At 40.8% G+C, this 20,359-nt stretch overlaps 1 protein-coding gene across 1 annotated transcript; it reads right to left on the reverse strand.

Annotated features, from left to right (window-relative positions):
* Window positions 1–3,433: 3,433 nt before the first annotated feature.
* Window positions 3,434–20,323, reverse strand: LOC310949543 (GTPase HRas). Its single transcript, XM_083917019.1, has 6 exons — window positions 20,091–20,323; window positions 10,217–10,357; window positions 9,203–9,381; window positions 7,618–7,777; window positions 6,474–6,598; window positions 3,434–6,293 (listed from the first exon to the last, which is right to left on the reverse strand). The coding sequence occupies exons 2-5, from the start codon at window positions 10,325–10,327 to the stop codon at window positions 6,479–6,481; spliced, it is 570 nt and encodes a 189-aa protein (XP_083773145.1). The 5' UTR covers window positions 10,328–10,357; window positions 20,091–20,323; the 3' UTR covers window positions 3,434–6,293; window positions 6,474–6,478.
* Window positions 20,324–20,359: the final 36 nt, after the last annotated feature.

Below are 20,359 nucleotides of genomic sequence, written 5' to 3' on the forward strand. Positions count from 1 at the left end.
ATGAATTCATTTTCATTCATTCATTCATCTTCAACCGCTTATCCCGGTGTCGGGGTCGCGGGGGGGGGGGGGGGCTGGAGCCGATCCCAGCTGACATCGGGCGTGAGGCGGGGTACACCCTGGACAGGACGCCAGTCTATCTAAATTATGAATTAATTTACCTAATTGAATTAATTAATACACTAATCAATTGGTACCATCTGACGCTGTACACAGGATTAAACACTTTATCACAGGCAACACACAAACGATCAAAAATCACAGTTGAATTCCACAAAATACTAACAGTTGGTCTCATTTTCTTGTTGGAAAGGTAGGTCCTCTTCGCTGGCTAAATGCAGATACAAACTTCCGTCAGTCTTCGAAAGCACCTCTGCTTGTCGGTGGAACTGCAGCCAACCTACAAGCATATATTTTTCATTTTGAGAGATTTCTTATCAGCCACAACAAATTCATAAACATGTTAACAGGGGGAGACGTGTTTTCACCCTCGGTTTATGAGTGATGAACCTAGATTCAAACTAAATCAGTTGTTGCCTACATTTTAATCTCTGATCTGTGTTATCAACATCAGCATGTACCTGGGGCAGAGATAGTGCTGTTTCGAAACTTGTAGGCTTGCTACCTGCCTGTGTGAGTGTGCGTTACTTACAAGGCGCTTGTTCAGGCTCTGGATGAGGCTGCATGCATACAGGAGGAAAGTCTCCAAACATGACAACCATCACCTGCAGAAGGCTCACGAGGTCACATTCGCCCTGATAGGAGAAAGGCAAAGTCACAGCAGCGTAAACCACATCAGCATGATGTACACCAGCATCAGTAACTGCCCTGAGGTCATTGTGTATCTCTAGCATGCAGCCTTTTCAAAGAATAAAAGATACAACTCCAATACCCACATTCTTCCACTCCTCCAGGTAAGGCAGCATGACTTCACCATCGCTGGAGATATACTTTCCAGTGAGGACCATCATCTCACGTGTGGGTCTGACATAGCAGATGGGAGCAGTTCTGGGGTAGCTTTCCTCAATCCACAGGCATACAGGGATGTTGAAGGTCTTGTCTTGCATAAGAAAAAGGGGAAATATATCTTATCTAGCATATTTCTTTATTGAGTTTTTGCAGACAAGCAAATAAAATGACAACAGTTGCATACTGAGTCGGAGCAGCTGCTTTAAAGTGAAAAGGAAAAACAAAAATCCCACTATCCCTGCCAACAACCCATGTCAGACGTAGTCACAGTAAATAACTAGGTAATTAACTAACTAATCTAACTAAATATAACATAAGTAAATGATTAACGTACAATGAGACAAAATAAGTAAATAATAATAAAAGTGAATAAAGTAATTAAAGAAAAAAAGAAGGGGGGGGGGGGGTTCTCCCCTTTCAATTATTAGGAAGCATCCTCAGCATCATCTATCTCAGACTTAGACTTAGACTTCTCTTTACTGATCCTTTGGGATGACTCCCGCATGGAAATTAGGACATATTTAGCATATTCTGAGAGATTATTGGCTTTATCTTTCTTATTTTTAAATCAAATTGATAATAATTCCCTTCAAAGTCAACTTCTAATAATGATTAAGTAGTTTGATAGGGTTATCAAACGTCAAAAGTCATTGTCACCTTGAAACATGACAGGAATGGTTCCAGTTAGACTCATCAAATCCTTTGTTGTTCCATCATTGTAAACTGTAAAAAAAAATGAAACAATGACTGCATCATTTAGAGCAATTGTTGAAATGTTCCACATGTTGAATAATCTAATTAAAAATAACGATTTTGCCTCTTACCGTATCTATCCATCATGGGCACAAGGCTTTTGAAGTGAGTCAGTGCAACGTACATTTCATTGGCCACATGTTTGCGAAGATAGTTCTTCAAAGGAAAGGATACAAAACAACCACTGAAAGAATATACATGGATTCTATACATACGATTAAGAGCAAATACATTCTTCTTTCAATTGTTGATAATTCTTACCTTGGGGAGCATTTTCTTAATCATATCCTCAGAATGTGGCATGATTACGGTTTATAAAAAAGGAAAATATCACGTTTCTGTGTCTATTCTTCGATCACCAACACTCACCAACCATCGTCTTCCTGTCTGTCTTTGGTTAATGGATAACCTTCTATCTTTTATGACCCTTGAAAGCCAGTGACAGGACAGCCCCACAATTATGCAAATCATCTGCCCTAAAAATAGTAACTAAGCTACATGTCTTGATCAGTCAAAAACAGGAATACAACAGTGATCTAACAAAATGATGCATGTATTCATAATATTTATACTGATCATTTTTGATTGGTAGGGCAGCTTTGGTTGTTGTTTAGATGGTGAAACTGTCAAATCTATTGGATTCTTAATAGGACATTACATCATACTGAGTTTACCCCCTGCAACTGTACTGATACATGTGTCTTGCTTTATCACTCTATTTGCATCTAGTCAGCACTTCATATTTGCAAAGTGGTCTGTATCAATAATGATTATTATACTGACCTGTGACCAGTGTCATTCCAGTGGTACCATATGGTTAACATAATAATATCAACATCTATACCAGCAGTAATAAAATACAAAGACCTTGAAAATGATCAGTCTTGAAAATGCATACTGCACATAAACATAGTATTAATCAGTAGATTTAGCCGTTCTCTGATATCTTCACATTTAGTTCAGTCTGAGTCCGACTTGTTATTGCATTCAACATTTATATATATTACATACAGTATATATTTGTATATATAATTAGAGAGTAAAATTACAAATTACTGTAGTAATATTCTTACGCCATGGTTCATTGAGCTCTTCTCTTTCAGTCCACTAGACAGTATTTCTTGCATGCCTCCTCCTCCCTTTTCAGTTGAATAATCAGTCATCAGTTGTATAGTGAGGCAAATATCTACCAAAAGAATATGGCAGATATGAGAATTGATACCAAGACTCGGATTTACCAGAACTTAACCACTTTAGAAACTTTATCTATGAATCGAGAATGATTTATTATTTTGCTCTGGGCTTTGAAACACTTCATTAAATCCTGTGTGACCTAAAATGTCTCATAAATGGCACGGCTGATGGTAAGACTCTTGTGTAAACAACATTTATGACCGTCCTTTGAACCTTCGTCTCATCTGTACTCTCCTACATTGTGTAAACCAGACAATATCGTACATTATCATCCTTCCCATCAAACAGGGAAAATATTTTTCAAGAACAGCTGAGTTTATGCTAGCTAAATAACAGCAAATTATATAATGTTTAAAAAAAAAAGTAGCCCCCTTCTGTATGTCACTCTCACGTATGAAACACCAAGCAGCCCGTAGGTGGCAGCAGATCTCAAATTTGATGAATGTGATGGCTGAAAGACCAAAGACACAGTTTCATCTTGACATCTTTATTCCTGTCCTTCAATGCATTTGCCACATTTTCAAAGAGTAAATACATCTTAAATAGCTAAACAGTTGACATTTTCATAAATTCCTTCCACACCGCCATCAACAGTTTGCAAGGGAGAAACAAGCCCTTGAGCCCACTGTATCCTTGTGCAAAACTCCCAATGGTCCGTACAGTCTTTGTCATGTTCGCCAGGTTTTCAAACATGTATACTTGTGGTTTGCTGGCTGGAGTATCCCTGTGGCAACATAATGTCAATATTCTAATGAAACGGGAATTTGAATACACAGATTTGTGGAATTCAATGTATTATTATCGTGGATGTTCTGTGTAAAGATTGACAGGGTAGAGGACAAGCATAATATCAGGACTGTAATTACAGGTTATAAACGCCACACTTTTTTTTTCCTCCATTAAAAAGGTTTGAGTACAATGGGTGAAAAATAAAAGTTAGGAACAACACACCCTAAAGTGGGACCAAGGATCAACTCCTGTATTATTTCAATATTGTCATTTTTTTTTTTAAACATGAGGCTTCTTTTAAACAATATCTAAAGACTCAAACACATTCACAGTTCATATCCTTCCTCTGGGCAGAGACATGAAGACTTAACTGATAAAAACAACTTGACCGCTACCATCCACACAGTAACTAGACTGAACATATTTTTTTAACTGTACAAAATGCATTAGGACAGAAATAAACAGTTTGTTTCCCTTGGCAAAAAAACATTTGACATCTTTCGTGGAAGAGGTCTGAGATGTGTTTGAGGTTTGCATCTGAAGCGTGCTGCTGAAACCTGCCTGTAGTGTCTGAAACTCCATACATTATCATACTTGACAAATTCTTTGAAGAGCTCTAGTATAATTTAGACACAGCAATTTCTGGTAATCACCATCACATGTTCCAACGTAATGGGAATGAAACTTCATATGAACAACTTGGTTTATACTGGGCTCTTAAAACTGTGTTGTTTTTTCAGTCTTGTTAAACCGAATCACATTCAGGCGCACGTTACAGACCCCCCCCCCCTTTTGTTTTTTAATCAGTGTAGTGTTTTCAGGGACTTGCCTTGTCTTTCAGAGTCTTTACAGCGCATGTCTAAACTCAACACACTTGTATTTTTTTTTTTTAAGTCGCACACATAATCAAAGATAAACCAAACAATGTAGCCGACAGAACACAATCGTCTCAGGTAGAGCTTGCTGCATACATGAGGTACAAACTAGCTAACAGTTAAGGCAAACCTAAAGCAGTCTTTTTTCATTCAGGCAGCAAATGAATGCAGTTGTGGAGAGAACAAGCTAGCCAGTATTAAGAAATAAAAAGTGATGCACTCCCATAACCCAATATCCATCACCTATTACACAATATTCCCACATATACAGTAAATATGGTTCTGACATGATTAGCACCTGACCTGCTATTGTTCCATTGAAGAGCTGAGGTGGCAGAAAAAAAGAAGCAGTTTGAGGATAGTATGGTGTGTGTGTGTGGAAAAACTCTTTCTACTCTGAGGCAGGACTTGTGCGTTACACTCTGCAAAGCTTCCAGGTGACATCCTTAACCCTGGTTTCCAGGACTGTTAGGTGAAACTTTCCTGGACCCTAATTCCTGAGCCTTATTATCCACAAGGAACGATTCTTGGCAAACTAAAACATAGCTGTTATTACCGTGTAGTAAATAAGAGTTGTACAGCATACAGTTATTGAAATGAAATACAGAAAAATCTGAAAAAAATCAAATGGTCATTTTGTCTGAAACCATAAGCTGTAATTGTATAACTGTACAAGTGCGGGGTCTTCCTCCTATTTCTACAGGCCACCTCTCCAGCTTTAGAAGCTGCTGAGAGATGACAACAACTACATTTTCATGCACAGTACCCCCCAGAAAAACAATTAGCAATAAGAGTTGGTTTATTCCAAATACTCTGTGTAAATTGGACAGTTAAGAATCCTAATGCACCAGAACCTACATACACTAGCCATTACTACTATTATTCCACAAAGACAACTCTTACTTTAGCAAAGAAAACATCTGTAAGAATTGAAAGCAGCTGTAATCTGGAAATTCATCTATCTTTATATTCTCCGTTCAACATTTCTATGCCAAATAGAATTCCAACTATGTCAGGCAGTTCGTGAAAAATGTCAAACCAGGTGCCATCTGTCATAAACAACCTTGCTCACATATTGCTCTGTGACTTTCAAATTCTGCAATCATCAACAAAATCTTCCATATTAAAAAACTAAATCAAAGATTTTGTACAGCTAGGCTAAGTGTTAAACAACAACAAACACAACAACAAAATTATAGTAATTCCGATGTCAGCCTCCACCCCCTGTATCCAGTATGATGAAGGGACTACACAGCCATTTGAAAGAAACCAAAGGCGGGGAGGGGGGTGTTTGGGCAACTAAACGTCCATTTCAGTCCTTTCCATTTAAGTCAGTCAGTCATTCCAGTGGGCGGGCAGGGGGATGGAATTAGGCTTTCAAGGTGGGAGGAGGTCAGAGACACCCCCTTTAAGACCAGTGTTGAGACTGAAAACAATAAGTTAGCAGGAAACTTGTTGAGCTACCCAGCAAGACCACATTGGAGTTGACAAAGAGTCGTTAGTGGCGTTGCTCACAGGTCGACGCGTGGACCAAAAAAAAAGTGGGCCGGACCGGGCTAGTTCAGGTAGCCAATTAGGCAACAGTCCAAATCCTCCTTTCCATGAAGGTCTATGGTTCAGTCAGCTCTGGTGGTTTCCGTGAGAGCTTTTGCTTCAATCATCCTCTTTTTGAAAAAGTTAATATTTCATCATTGAGTTGTTTTTATCTTTCTATCATTAAGTCCATGCTGCCACTACGCAATGTAGCAATTCTCCTCAACGTGCAACAGTCAGCTGGGAATGAAATGACACAAAAGAGAGGCATAGGTTAGTGCCATTGTATTGTTTGTGAGAAGTTAAACTGAGGTTTCACATTTAATTTCGCTTACCGATTTTTAGAGACTTTCCTAATATTATTATTACTACTATGTAGCTGTCAAAAAAGAAAAAATAATTTCTAGGGAAAAGTCTCACCTGTATCACGATACCACACAGCGACAGCTCATACAGTCCTGACCACTCTCATCAGGTGGGTTCAGCTTCCTCAGCTTATGCTGTCTGATCTCCCTAACCAGTGTGTAGAAGGCGTCCTCTACTCCCTGTAAACACACAACAGTCAATCATAAGTAGAGTACACTACATGCACTATATAACTGACAGCAAACCTCTCAGGTGTACTCACCATTCAGAGGCCTGGCAACATCACCATGGCAACCCCGATATTTCAGACAACGTTAATCAAGAAATGATGATGACTAAAAAAACATCTTTGCATATTCTTCTACTTGACTGACAGACTTTCTGAGAGTTCAACGATGAATGTGAGGGTCTGGATGAATTTGGGCTGGGTGATATTGCCAATACCTTCTATCCTGATATAGGTCCTTTCATATCTCCATAACAATATACAGGTATATATATATATATATATACCTATATCTACAAAATATATTTTCTCTTTCCTTTTTTATAATGAAATGAAATTGTGAAGTAACGCAATTAATTTTAAATTTTTACACATATGAATCATCCGACATTTGTATCGCAGATTTACTGTCTTGCGGAGTATCGTTACGTTCCTAATATATAAAAACAAAACTGCAACCTTTAAATGATGTTTCCTCAGAATACTTCACACCAGATATTCTGAGGAATCTGAGTTAGAATGTGCTTGTTATAATGGATTTAAACAGCGTAGTTGTATATCACGATATCTTGATATATGATTCAATCTTGATAAGATTCCATCGAAAGGATTTCATCGAAAGAAATTAAATTATCATACCGAGTTCGCCCTTAGCCCTAGTACGTACCTACATAATGTGACAGTGAGTCAGAGACAGTGGGAGCTGTGCAGCAACTTGTCCTTATGAAACCTTTTAAATACTGTAGCTCTGTTCTCAAGCCAAGGTAACCTGGCTATGAGTCATTGCCTGCGGCATAATAAAATGTTTCTAGCAACACAAATCATACCGCGGGCCATTCACTTCATGTTCTTGAATACACGTGCAAAATGTAAAACTACAGAGCCCATACCAGAACAATGTCATAACTTGTTACATTATGATGCAAGTGCATTTATGGTATTGTGCATGTGTACTTCTTGTTCACTACCTACCTGTCGTGTTTTGGCAGAGGTCTCAATGTAAGGGATGCCGTAAGAGCGGGCGAGTTCCTGGGCTTGCCTTGTGTCCACCGTGCGTGCCGGGAGGTCACATTTGTTTCCCACGAGAACCATGGGAACATCATCTGAGTCCTTTACACGCTTAATCTGTTCCCTGTGAATTGCAGAACAAAACAAAAAAACACCATAGTTAACATTTAATTGCAAAACTTGAGCTGTTTTCTTAACCTATTCTAGCACTGCATTTAGTCAGTGACATATATCTTGTCTGGGATCCTCCTTGCTTCATAAACATCAGCAGCTCCACCAATGGAAGGCTAACCACCCAGGGAGCTCTAGGACCCTGAGGAAGAGCCAGGGCCCGTTGGTGCTGGGCTGTGCTGCACTGCTGAAGGAGGGAGGAGGAGAGGAAGAGGGATGGACAACAGGCAGTCGGCAAACAGCATTACCTCATCACTACAGCAGCCAGCGCCAAACGCCAGGCAGCCAGGGGGAACTGAATGAGAGGAGTGGGTCAGATCAATCTATTAGCTCAGCCCTTCTTCTCCCCAAGCCACAGTGCAGCAGGATGCATCTGCTACAGTCAGCCCTGCCCATCTGCAGTCAACGATGCTAATGGTGTCTTCTTGATGTCACACCAGACACGTTACCCTGTTTAGACCATCGCTTTGTTATATGCTGGTGAGGCAGGTGTCAAGTCTAAGAGGCATGAATCAACTTAGTGCTTGGGGGGATCAAGATGCACTGCACAGTCTTAAGCAGGTACCATGTCTGTAAGTGCAAACAGGGGGGCAGCAGTTTTACACAATTTTTACTGTAGATAACAGATGTTAAAATAACTCACCACCACCAATTCTTACATCCAACTAAAGAACCATGCATGCTTTCATAAGTTGCACAATGGTTTTACAGTGATACCAGCAGTGTAAAAGCCAGCCCCCCAAAAGGCTGGGTTGCAATGGCAGCAAGCCAAACAAATGTGTGTATGAAACAAGAAAAAAAAACAGCAAATCTGTAGAGGAGGTGGGAAAGTTAAAATGCAGCCACTGGCAAGTGGGTGTCTAATGTGATGAGAAAGACAAAATGTGGCAAAGAGAGAAAACACTGTCATCTCCAGCTGAATGTCTCTCCCCCTCCCTCCTTTTCTCCTTCCCTGTCCTTGAAAGTGCTACCTCTCCCCGCTCCTCTAATTGAGTCAGGATCGATTTCATTGGCATCGTGCTGTAATCCTCCAGTTGTGGGCTAAGCTTTCTTTAGCCGTGTTAAACACTACAGCATGACATCACCCATCTACTGCAGAGAGCTGGCACTCATACGTATACACACCCCTCTCTATCCAGACCCCAATGGGAGTAGTTCCTGCAACACACTGTATATACAAACACACATACTGCAGAACCTTAGGAGAGAACTGACAGACATGATTTTATGTCTGAACTCCACCCTGACTGGCAAGTAAATACACAGGCTCACATCTGCAACAACAGATTTCAAAATACTCAATAGCAATGTCATGATTTGCGGTGCCCCTGCCGCCCCTAACCCAAGTCCTCCTTTTTTGCCCCACTCTTACACACACCTGTACTGATGAATGTCCTCAAAAGACTTGGTGTTGTTGATGGCGAAGACACAGAGGAAACCCTCCCCTGTCCTCATGTACTGATCCCTCATGGCGCTATATTCCTCCTGACCTGCAGTGTCCAGGATGTCCAACAGACAGGTCTCCCCGTCAATCACAACTTGTTTTCTGTACGAGTCCTGAAAAACAGGGAGAGAGTCCAACAGTTAGAGAGGCGGTAAAAATGTGCAAGTGAGCAAAATGTAACAAAAGTCAGACACAAAATAGATGGTTCAGGTGGAATTTGAGGCAACTACGGGTCACTGGGGTTGTTACATCGTCGGCCACCAAGTGCTAAGCAGCACACCCATATACAAACACACAGAGATATGATGTTGACTGAATGTGTATCATCTGGTATCTGTCATTAATTCCCTGTCCACTTCCGGGTCAAATGCACATCTAGAGATCAGAGGAGAAGGGTATCGGAGCCAATGTTTAGCCTTCCAACACACAGCCACAAAAACATGGAGTGCAGTCCCTTTGTTTGTTAGAGCATAGGGGCCAGGAATGCAAATACACAAAAAGGACATTGTCTGGCCAGAGGCAGGCGTGGTGAGAAAGAGAGGGAGAGAGTGGAGAAAAGAGAGGAGAAAACATTCTCACTGGGTTCCCTCTCCTCTTTGCAATCTTTTTGTCTTGTTTTCATGAAAATACAAGAATTACAGAGGGGCGGAGTAAATGTTTCTTCTTAAAAGAAAATTAGGAATTTTTTCCAAGCCTGATTGTTTGAAGAATTGCCACAGACATTCGATTAATTAAATTGAATTTACTTGATTTAGGCTGAGCTGTTGTCTCAGTATGGTCCAGACAACATTGTTCAGCAGCGACTATGGGACTGTACATACGTATAAAACATGTCAATTGATGCACTTCTACCACACAGGTGTGAAAGTGGTATGACCACACAACAATACCAAGGGGAGTCTACATAAGATGCCTCCCACAATTGTAATATGTAAAAGAGAGTCATACCTCTATGGTTGGGTCATATTCATCCACAAAGTGGTTCTGGATGAGCTGGATGGTAAGTGCACTCTTGCCCACGCCTCCAGCTCCCACCACCACCAGCTTATACTCCGTCATTTTTGCCGCTGCTGCTCACCACACACACCGCTGTCGGAAAGAAGAAAGGGAGAAAGAACGGTGCAGGTTAGCACTCTGACAAACATACACATTACTGAGTTTGGATGAAACAAGAGACATACACAGAGCTTTGACAAGCTATTTTCTGCTACTAGATTGCCATGATGCAGTCAACAACCATTGCCCAGTGGGTGAGTGTTTGTGTTTTACAGTGTGTGTGTGTGTGTGTGTGTGTGTGTGTGTGTGTGTGTGTGTGTGTGTGCATGCAGTGCAGGCTAAGGTTGAGACCCTCAAAGGGGAATGTGAAAAATGTGCTGAAGGTACTCTATGTTCCAATGCTCTCCCGCTCAGTGTGTGAGCAGCAGAGAGTGTGTATGAAAGGGTGAGCTAGGGAGACAGCGAGAGAGAAAAAGAAGGGGCAGAACACTAGCAGACTGGTCCTCATCACTCAGTCTTCACATTACTGATACCTACCTTTGAACCTGTAGTGACAGATACCAGAGCAAAAATTCGCAAATTAAAAAAAATAAATAAATAAAAATTTAGCAATGAGAAAAACACACTGAACAAAAAAATGGTGTAAAAAGTTTAATATCTTTCAAAATGAGCTGCACCATTTTTAGCTTTAACGATCACTTTTGCTAACAAAGCTAGGCTTTATAGCTATGAACTATGTGTTGGTTTGCCTCGTTTCTTCCACAGGGATCAATCCATAGCAACAGAATGAGAGGCCTAATAGAGAATTTTATGACTCCAGGTGTGCCTGCAGTTTTCCCCTATGGACACCCTGAACCCACTTAAGAGGTCTAGTCGATGTAATAGGGCTGCCCTGTCTATAAATCAATGCATGTTATTAAAAAAACATGTTGGTCTCTTGAGGAAAACATAGGGGATATTACATTCTCTGTAGGCTAAAACTTACACAACACAGGTACGCATCCATTTTACCTGAATGTATGGCCGTACAGTGTATCTTAGAGCATAATAGGAAAAATAAAGTTGTTCCAAAATGGACAGGTAAAAAAAAAAAAATCAAAGTACAATTCTGTCTGAAGAAACCCTTTATGCCTTTGGATGCACATTTGAGATTCACATAGCTAAACATCTAAGATATTGTTTATTTACAGGATGTTTTAAAATCATTCAGTTGTAACGAACATTTCCCATAACTCAATTTGGAGATGCTGGAAAGTGGTTGAGGTTAGCAGTGAAGAGCAACTAATACAGATTTGAATCCAGATAAGACTGATCATAACTTGGGACATAGCAAAAACTCCCAATTCTCACACACACACACACACACACACACACACACACACACGCGCACGCGCACGCGCACACGCACACGCACACGCAAGTGAAATTCCAGACATATTAAGTCTTCGGGTAGCAAAAGTAGTCATATGGGTGTTTCCACAACACATAGTGGCAGTGTGTGACTCGCCTTGAAATGTAATTTTACAACAAAGTTACCAGATCTATGACCTGGAAATGAACTGATAGCAGCCCCTGTAGTAGACATGATGGTACATGATGAGTCAGAGTTAGAAAGACACTAAGCTATCATGGATACATTGCTGGATGAAACAAAATAAAAGCTAGGGCTAGTGTGACCAAACCTACGGCAAACCACAAGTCTTCTGGAGGCCCATAGCAACCACAGGAGCCTCTTAAAGACAACAATGAGTCGTCCGGTCATGTCAAAACAGCGATGTCATCAGTGCTCAGTGGAAAATCACTAGAATTTCTGTACCATCACTTTCTGTTTGACACTAGTGACCAAAGACTCAACTACACATTTATTCTTGGAATTTCATTGAACAGTATCATTACCCGTGTTTCCATTCAATTCTTTTCAAACTTAAAGCTTACTTTGGAAATGTGACAAAAAAGAAATGCAAATTAGGCACGTTTGCATCAACTGTTTTGGAGCAGTTGGCTACAGCGTAGTGCCATTAGAGGTTGGCACAATAGGCAGTAAACGGAGTAGAAGTAGAGATTGCTGACTGGAATAAAACAAGTCACTTCGGCCGTCTAACCCATTTACAAGAGTAAAATGGAATAAGGTCTTTGGGGATTCAATTGGGCAAGTTTTAATTGTTCTTTTTTGTCAGCTAGTATTGGCCATGTTTCATGCTGTCCAGAGATGAAGACATATTATGGGAGTGACTGGGAAGACACCAGAAACAGCTGATCGTTCATGTGAATTAAATGGTATTATTTAGGATCCTAGTGGCTGGTAAAAGCTCTTCTCAAGTACCTTCTTCCTGACCTCAACAGAGAGAAAAGGCTGTTACCCGGGTGGTTTGGATCATTAATGATTCTCCTAGCCTTATTTTTGCAGCACCTGGTGTAAATATACTTTTAGCAGAGACCAGGGTAGGGTACCTCCTATTTTATGTTTAGCCTAACTAACCACTCTTTGCAAGGCCTTACTGTAGTTTTCCATACAAAGCCTGGATGTTCCCTGTCAGGATGCTCTCGATGGTGCAAGAGTAGAAATTCTTCAGTATTGGAGGGGATACCCAGAATTTAAACAGGCGTCTAAGTTAAAAACTGCGCAACTGAAAAAGTTTCATCCAACTTTGCCATTTCCACACAGCTTTTCTAATGTGATACTTAAAATTGTGCTTAAGAACACTTAATGTAAACAGTTATATAAGTTTTTTATTTATTTATTATTGTGTCATGCATAATCAATATGCCCGGACCTATAATATACCATCAGACAAAGATATCTACATAACCCTGAACCAAAGCAGACTTAAATTATCCTTCCTCAAAAGTAGCCCCTCGTGTCTTATAGTTTAGAGTAAAATAAGGTCACACAGGGTTAGACATCTCTGCCTCTTCATCGACAGTGTCTCACTTTGCTGAACGTTCCATAAGTGAGCTCAAGAAGTAAATCACTAACCTGCCTCACCGGCTAGAGAGTGTTATCAATCTGTCAGGATTTCATGAGCACCAAGGGTCACATATGCCGTTTTACCTTCTTCAGGGCACCAACTGACATCCCAAACATAAAATGCACTCAATGCTGCTCTGTTACGCATCTCCTTGCTCACTACAGAGCGTTGAACATCAGCGCTTCACACAGCCAGCCTAAGCAGAACACATACACACCCTCTTTCTTGTGTTTATCTCCCAAGGGAACACGCACGCACACACACACACACACACACACACACACACACACACACACTAACACAAACACACACACACACAGCTGGAGTGAATCTTAAACACCACGTGTAGAAAGAGAGAAGTAACAGGTGACATGAACACAGCATCTGGGCAGTCTAATGAAAAGGCAACATGCAAAGCACCAAAAGGTATCCAAATGTATAAAGTCAATTCATGGTGGGGGAGTCAAAAGTAACAGACATGCACCTACTATATTTGTCTCTGGGTGTGGTGGTGTATTAGTGGAACCTGCATGCACCTCTGTTGTGTTATTTGGGTCTGAGATGTGTGTGACTGTGCTGATGTGGGGGCAGACTAATATTAGCCAAGACTGGCTCACTGATGTTAATGATTGACAGAAAGGCAGACTTGCTAACTGAAGACACAGCCATTTAACTGCTCTCATTCAATCACACAGACGCACACATGTTCCTGCAACGCATCCTTGATCCTGTAAGCCATTGCTCGCCTTAATGGAACAGGTAGCTCTGAACACCGTCACTAATATCAACAATGGCCTCCTTATAAAAACACCTTCACCCTCAATTCTCAAGCACAACAGGAAGGGAATTATCCTGAATCCTGAATCTTGTGGCCAAACATTTAGCTTCCTTTTCCCTCACTGTAAATAAATCAACCTGGTACACAGTGCAGGCCGCCCTGGCTGGAGTACACAGACTGTGGCAGGGCCAGCCTCGCTCTTCACAGCCTCCTTTAACCAAATAAACAGCAGCTGTGCGGTGAAACTTGTGCAGAGCAGACAGGTCCTCAAACACCTTTGGTTATTGTAGGCTACAAGCTCAAGACGACTCACATCCGGGCTAGTTTAATGTGATGGAAACAGCATTGACAAAAAATAAATGTAAAATATGTTAAATTATAGACTGCAGTGCAACAGCTAACACTTATTTCCATTATCACTTAATATTAGCACAGACACATAAGCACTGGCAGATATTTCAGATGATAAAAAACAAGAAATTACAGCTCCTGCTTCACTATTAAATCAGTGCAATGACAAATGCTCAGCGTGATACATTTATGCACACAAACACGTGCATTTTAATAAGTGATACACTGATCCAACATTTTCAGTCCCGATCCGATACCAGTGTTTAATTAATAAGCTGTATGACAGGCCTGGTATGACTGCCATATTGTCAAATACTTCTGTGAAGTTTGATCAAACATTTGGTGAGATAGAAAAATATTGTGCATACAGTCCTATTGCAGTTAGACACTGAATGTCACTGCAGACTCTTCTGATTGACCATGGGTTGCAGTGAAGCAAACGTTTGTATTATTGTAGGAGTTTAGATTAGTTGTCCTGCCCACACTTATAAATCATTACCAATTTTGTTGCATCAACTGAGACATGATCCTAGATTGTGGGAACTAAATTTTGTACGAATCTATGCAGCTAATTACAAGATATAAACTTTTCACAATTGTGGCGCCCGCTAGAGGTGAAGGGCTGTGTGCTTTAAAACGTAAGCATAGCAAACACCCCGGAACATGTGTCTTGAATTTCAGGTTGACATATTTAAGTGTTAACAAGTTATCGCAAATTTTTGATTATGACTTTTATAAAAAAAAAATGGTTGGCTTGACGTATTGACATAATGAAATGTCCTTAGGGGTGCTCTAGAAATACTGAAAAAAATGTGGGTTGGGATTGCCTCCAAATGGCTCTCATCCAAATAGGTGAAATACCAACATTTTTCACAGGCCTTTGCACTAACATGCACAAATTGCGAAACCGCCTATCATAACAGAGAAACTTGCATTACAAGACACACAGAGGGAGAGCGACTTTATTCTCTTCTTAGGACGCCATCACTCCATTATATCTTTACATAGTAAATATTTGTTTGGTGCTGTATTAATGCCCTGAATGTTGAATACAGCTCCTTTAAGAACTTCAAGGAATACTTCACCAGTGGAAACATTAATCTGTATGGAAAGAGGGCCATATATGTAGTCGAAATGTAACATCAATTTCTAATTTTGCGCCATCTTGGCCGAGAAAAGGCAGACACAGGCTTTATGGCACTTGTGGATCGGAAACAACTACTCCCATAATACATCTCGTCCTCGTCAGCTACAGGCACAGCTTCTGCCTCGGTTGTAGCAGCCGCAGTAGACGCCTCCCATTCCCCTCATCAGCTTCAGCTCCTCATCACTATATTGCGGCTCGTAAGGGTAGCCAAGAACATCTGATTGGAGCATCAGATCTTTAAAATCCCCTTCTTCCATACCAGACTGAGTAACTTCCACCATTATCGTTACTTCACCAGCTTTCTCTACAGCGCCTGGTATCTTAGCTTAGCTTCCAAGTAAGATGGCAAATGTTAGTTTCGGCAAGTAAAGTCCCACCCACTGATCTGTAATAGGTCTGTAACGTTAGTGGGTCCCACCTCCATATGCAGGTTTGAAAAATTATGAACTAGTTCTTGTAGTTTCACCAGAGCATGTCTCTCTAACACTTCCTGCTTTAAATGACACAAAAATTATGATTTTGATGGCAGTTAAAGCAGGTGTGTGAGAGGTAGATACGGCTCTCTCCCGTCTCAGGGGAAAATGAGGGAATGATGCATGACCATTCAAAATATGACTGGGTTTCTAACGACACAAAGCTTAATGCAAAGGGGTGGAAAGTTCCTTTAAGATACTAGATCCAGCTATTTGAGTCAGTATACACCCAATATCCAATGTCAGCACTCCTAAGTTTAATAACTAATGTATAAAAACGTAATCCTAAACAGAAGCCTTTTCTATATCGCTTATTAACTTTCATGCCAATAAAGTGCACTAAACTGAACTGATATGGAGAAAAGACAGAAGAAGAAAAGGTAGTCACACAAAATAAAGAGAGATTGACACCTGCTCTCGCTCACACAACCACAGCTCTCCAGACTCTGACACAGTTGGTTGCAGCTTTTCTTCTACATAACCGTATCTCAAGTGTACACCTACCAAATGATTGAAATTTACATTCTAAAATGCAAAATCAACACACCGCTACCGGGAGACTGGAAGAAGGAAAACAGACAGCCGTACCATCTCTTCTCAAACTAGGCCAAGTCAGCAGCTGATTAATAATCCACACATACATATGGAGATGAATGGCAAAATTAATCATTGATAGTGATTCTGTCTTTCTCAGAGCCACTTGTTGTCATTGGGGGCTCATACAGAGCTGGTCTTTCTGCAGATAGAGGAGAGATGAGGGCAAGCATCAACGTTTTTGTATACATTTCATCTACACATGGGTATGAAGCATGATAACTTTTTGCCCAAGTTTTTTTTTAGTTCTGTACACACAAATGGTAATCCTGCCCCTATAGTGGTTTTTATGCCCTGGTCTACCATCCTGATTTCCACATTGTACAATAATTACTGCCAGTGCATCTTCTAATTTGCCCTAGAAGTGCAACAGTTAGCCACATTTGCACACTCACAAGAGTACACCTGTAAGAACACGCATACAACCTCTGATGTCATACAATGTTCCACTTTTCATACAATGTCTGACACAAGTCATAATCCCACAGCAATGTGACGTGTACTAACATCAACTCATCAAAATTGAACAGAGTAACCTTCCTGCTACCACTGTTCATATGCATGACTCTGAGACAGGCTATAGCTGCTGTGTCATCTACAAGTTGCTGACCCATTTTATTCCAAGTCCCCCAAATCTTTGCATAGCTGTTCCTTTTTTGATCAGAGACCACTATACAGTATGTCTGTGTTTAGGGTTATTTATAGCTTGCCACCTCCAGTCTGGGAAATTAACAGTTCGTTTTGAAACCCTAGAGCCCTGCCTGGACCAGGAGGATAATCTTACATGACAGTTTACGGAGGGTGCGAGTAGAGAGCAGCGAGAGGGGTGATGGGAGGAGAGTGGCTGAGGGTGAAGGAGGGAGAGGGCTACTCTACTATGTGCCAAGGGCATACAAAACCACATGCTAGAGGGGTCAACCTGGAAACTGGAAAATGTATAAAGAAATCAATAGTGACTCTCAACATTCTTCAGCCTCCAGTCGCTGCATGGCTATGATAACTACAGCCAATAAACATCTTTATACTTTTTATATAACCTGGAAAATGATTCCATCATTAGAAACACATGATGCAAGGAGGGCACACGAATGGCCATCTACCTCAACATGCATTCTCTCCATTAAAGTTTTTAATTGGTTAAAGAATCCATACTGGCAGAGCCACAAGCTCACAGCAGAGATAATAGATTTTTAATGGAGCGATGATGGTAAGGAGACCCTCTCTAGGGAGGTATCACGGTCGAATACTGAGACTCCAAGACCCATCTTAGAGCCTCGATAGCCCACCGCACCCTCCCACTGCTCTCCAATGACATCATCCTCCTAAACGGCATCCAAACATAAGTGTTGACTGGCATCTGAGGAGTCACTATTCTGCTGTCTGAGGTCAATGGAACACTTTAAGGACTTTAAGCGGTTTTATGAAGTATATCAATTCAAAGATAAATGTAGTTGTTAGACTATAACCATTATAAAAAGCCCAATGCATGCAAGTTCTCTTCTAGGGTAGGAAGTCAAGAGAAACTACCAAAACATGAATTAAACTACTACTTTGCTCAAAGAGACTCTTTGATAAACAATTCCTATTCACATGTTCTTACTTACTAACGTTTATACCAAGAGTTACAACGTGCATCTGTGTGCATGCTTAAACAAGTTGCTCTTCAAGGAACTGGAGTGCCAGTGACCTTTTCCCCACTGGGTCATCCTTTCAGCTTGTCGGGTAGGGTGAGACGATGGAGGCAGAAGCAGAGATGAAAAGGCCAGCTGACCTCCACACAAAGGCCTGTCAGTTAGAGGAGCCATAGGGTTTATCATCAAACAAAAACAAACAACAAACAAAACACACCCAAACTCATCAATGGTCTTTTTTTTGCAAAGAAGAGGAATGAGCGAATCTTGTCTAGTTATTTAACTTTCTGATTGCACGTGAAAACACTCTGCGAAGAAAGCATATTGTGGGTCAGTCAACCTGTAGAAGATCCAACCAAATGTTTAGTCATTTCTCTAAAGAAAACAATAATCCGAATCAATCTCCCTGATCCAAAGACTCAGGAAGACAAGTTAAATAACAATATCAGGTCAAGAGTATGAAAGAGCTTAACATTAAAAGCAACGCTCAAATATGCATACAAATGTATACACAAGAACATATCCTGAGCCATCTGTCAGTCTCAAACTGACACATTTAACTCATTAAAAACCTCCAGATGAAAGCTGTATGAAAAGTTGTCATTTGTTAATTCTTGGTATCCAAAGGGTCACAATTATTTTGGCAGGCAGCTGGGCACCACCAAGGCTACACAGCTGTTCAGAGAAAGGGACAAGAGATTAACATCACACCTCTATCACTGGCTGGACTATCTCCAGCTGTTTTCCAGCTGCCTGAATTCTTGCCTTCACTCTGAACACTACAGACGCTGATGTCAAATTGACACAACTACTGGACCTCCTTAATAAAACCCATGTAGTCCAATATACTGCAACATACAGTAGATGATCATGGACAAACTACATGGTTGTTGGCATAGACTGTATATAAATGGCTGTTACATGTTGCTCCTGTGATGCTTTGGTCAGCAGCAGTGATGTTGTGGTGAATAAAAAGATAAGGAGTCAGTTACAATCATTTGCCAAAAGGCCAACAATAAAACCAAAAGTAAACTATTTTCTTTTCTTTTCTATGAGAGCACTGCCTTAAATGTATACTCTGTATAATGAATTCTTCCAAAGATTGACATCAGTTTGGGATGGGTACATTGTTCTCCTCTAGTCTAACAGCCCCTATATCCATAATTTGAGCGATAGTCAGTTAAACACTAGTACTGTCTTTGCCATCTTTTCCCTTTTAAACTTACTGAACAGCTCGAATAGAGCGCCCATAGTAGAAATAATTCAATGTCAGCTTTCTAAATGCCTTGTAGTGGAATCTAACTTCCGCAGTGATACATTCCGTTTTTACACTGTGTGACGGGGCGTCACCCCAACGTTACTTGTCTGTTGGCTACTAGTGGCAGCGCAGCCCTCATACTCAACAATGTCTTTGCATTAGCTTCAAATACAGACGCCAGAAAGTAAATTCCCCAATATTCTATTTCTATGTTCACTTGAACGCCTTCGGTTTCTTTTTTCAAATTTAGAAGATGGGGAAATCCACGACAGTCTAATGTTATTCCTCCGTGACCAAGTTGCAACACCCGAACTCAAGGGAGACTGTTTATCAAAATGCATTACTGTTGAAAAACCTGAGGTGTAAGCTAAACAACCTATGTAATTACTCATACATGTAGCCAAGACTAAAAGCAAGCATGAGTTGAGCTCGACAGATAGCATTAAAGCTCGCCGGCGTGAATGTAAATGTTAGGGATAGCTATTGGAGCTAACATGTTTCAACTGTGGACCGCAATCTCCAGCGGTGCCCAGAGCAGTGGAAGCATTTTAAAGCGGTTATCGTTAGACAAAAAGCAGCCACTGGCGACACATTTCGGACACAGGAATGTGCACTGCATACTTACAACAAGCAGAGGTCTAATTAACGACAAGAGAGACGTTTCGTCTGCAGGAGAAGGAAAAAATCTTTCAACTCTGTTGCCTCTCAGCTGTAATAGGATGGAAACAAAATGTTCTTGGTCCGCTTCCCGCCGTCTTCAGATAACTGCACCTTATTCTGTCCGATAAAGTGTTTAATTTTCAGCAGCTAAAATGCACCAAAGGCATTCATTGGTTCGGGGTAAAAATGAGCCCGCGTTGAACAATGTGCTTCCACAGAGCAGAGGGGCTGAGG

This window comes from Echiichthys vipera, assembly GCF_963691815.1.
Source record: "Echiichthys vipera genome assembly, chromosome: 7".
NCBI classification, from domain to species: domain Eukaryota; kingdom Metazoa; phylum Chordata; class Actinopteri; order Perciformes; family Trachinidae; genus Echiichthys; species Echiichthys vipera.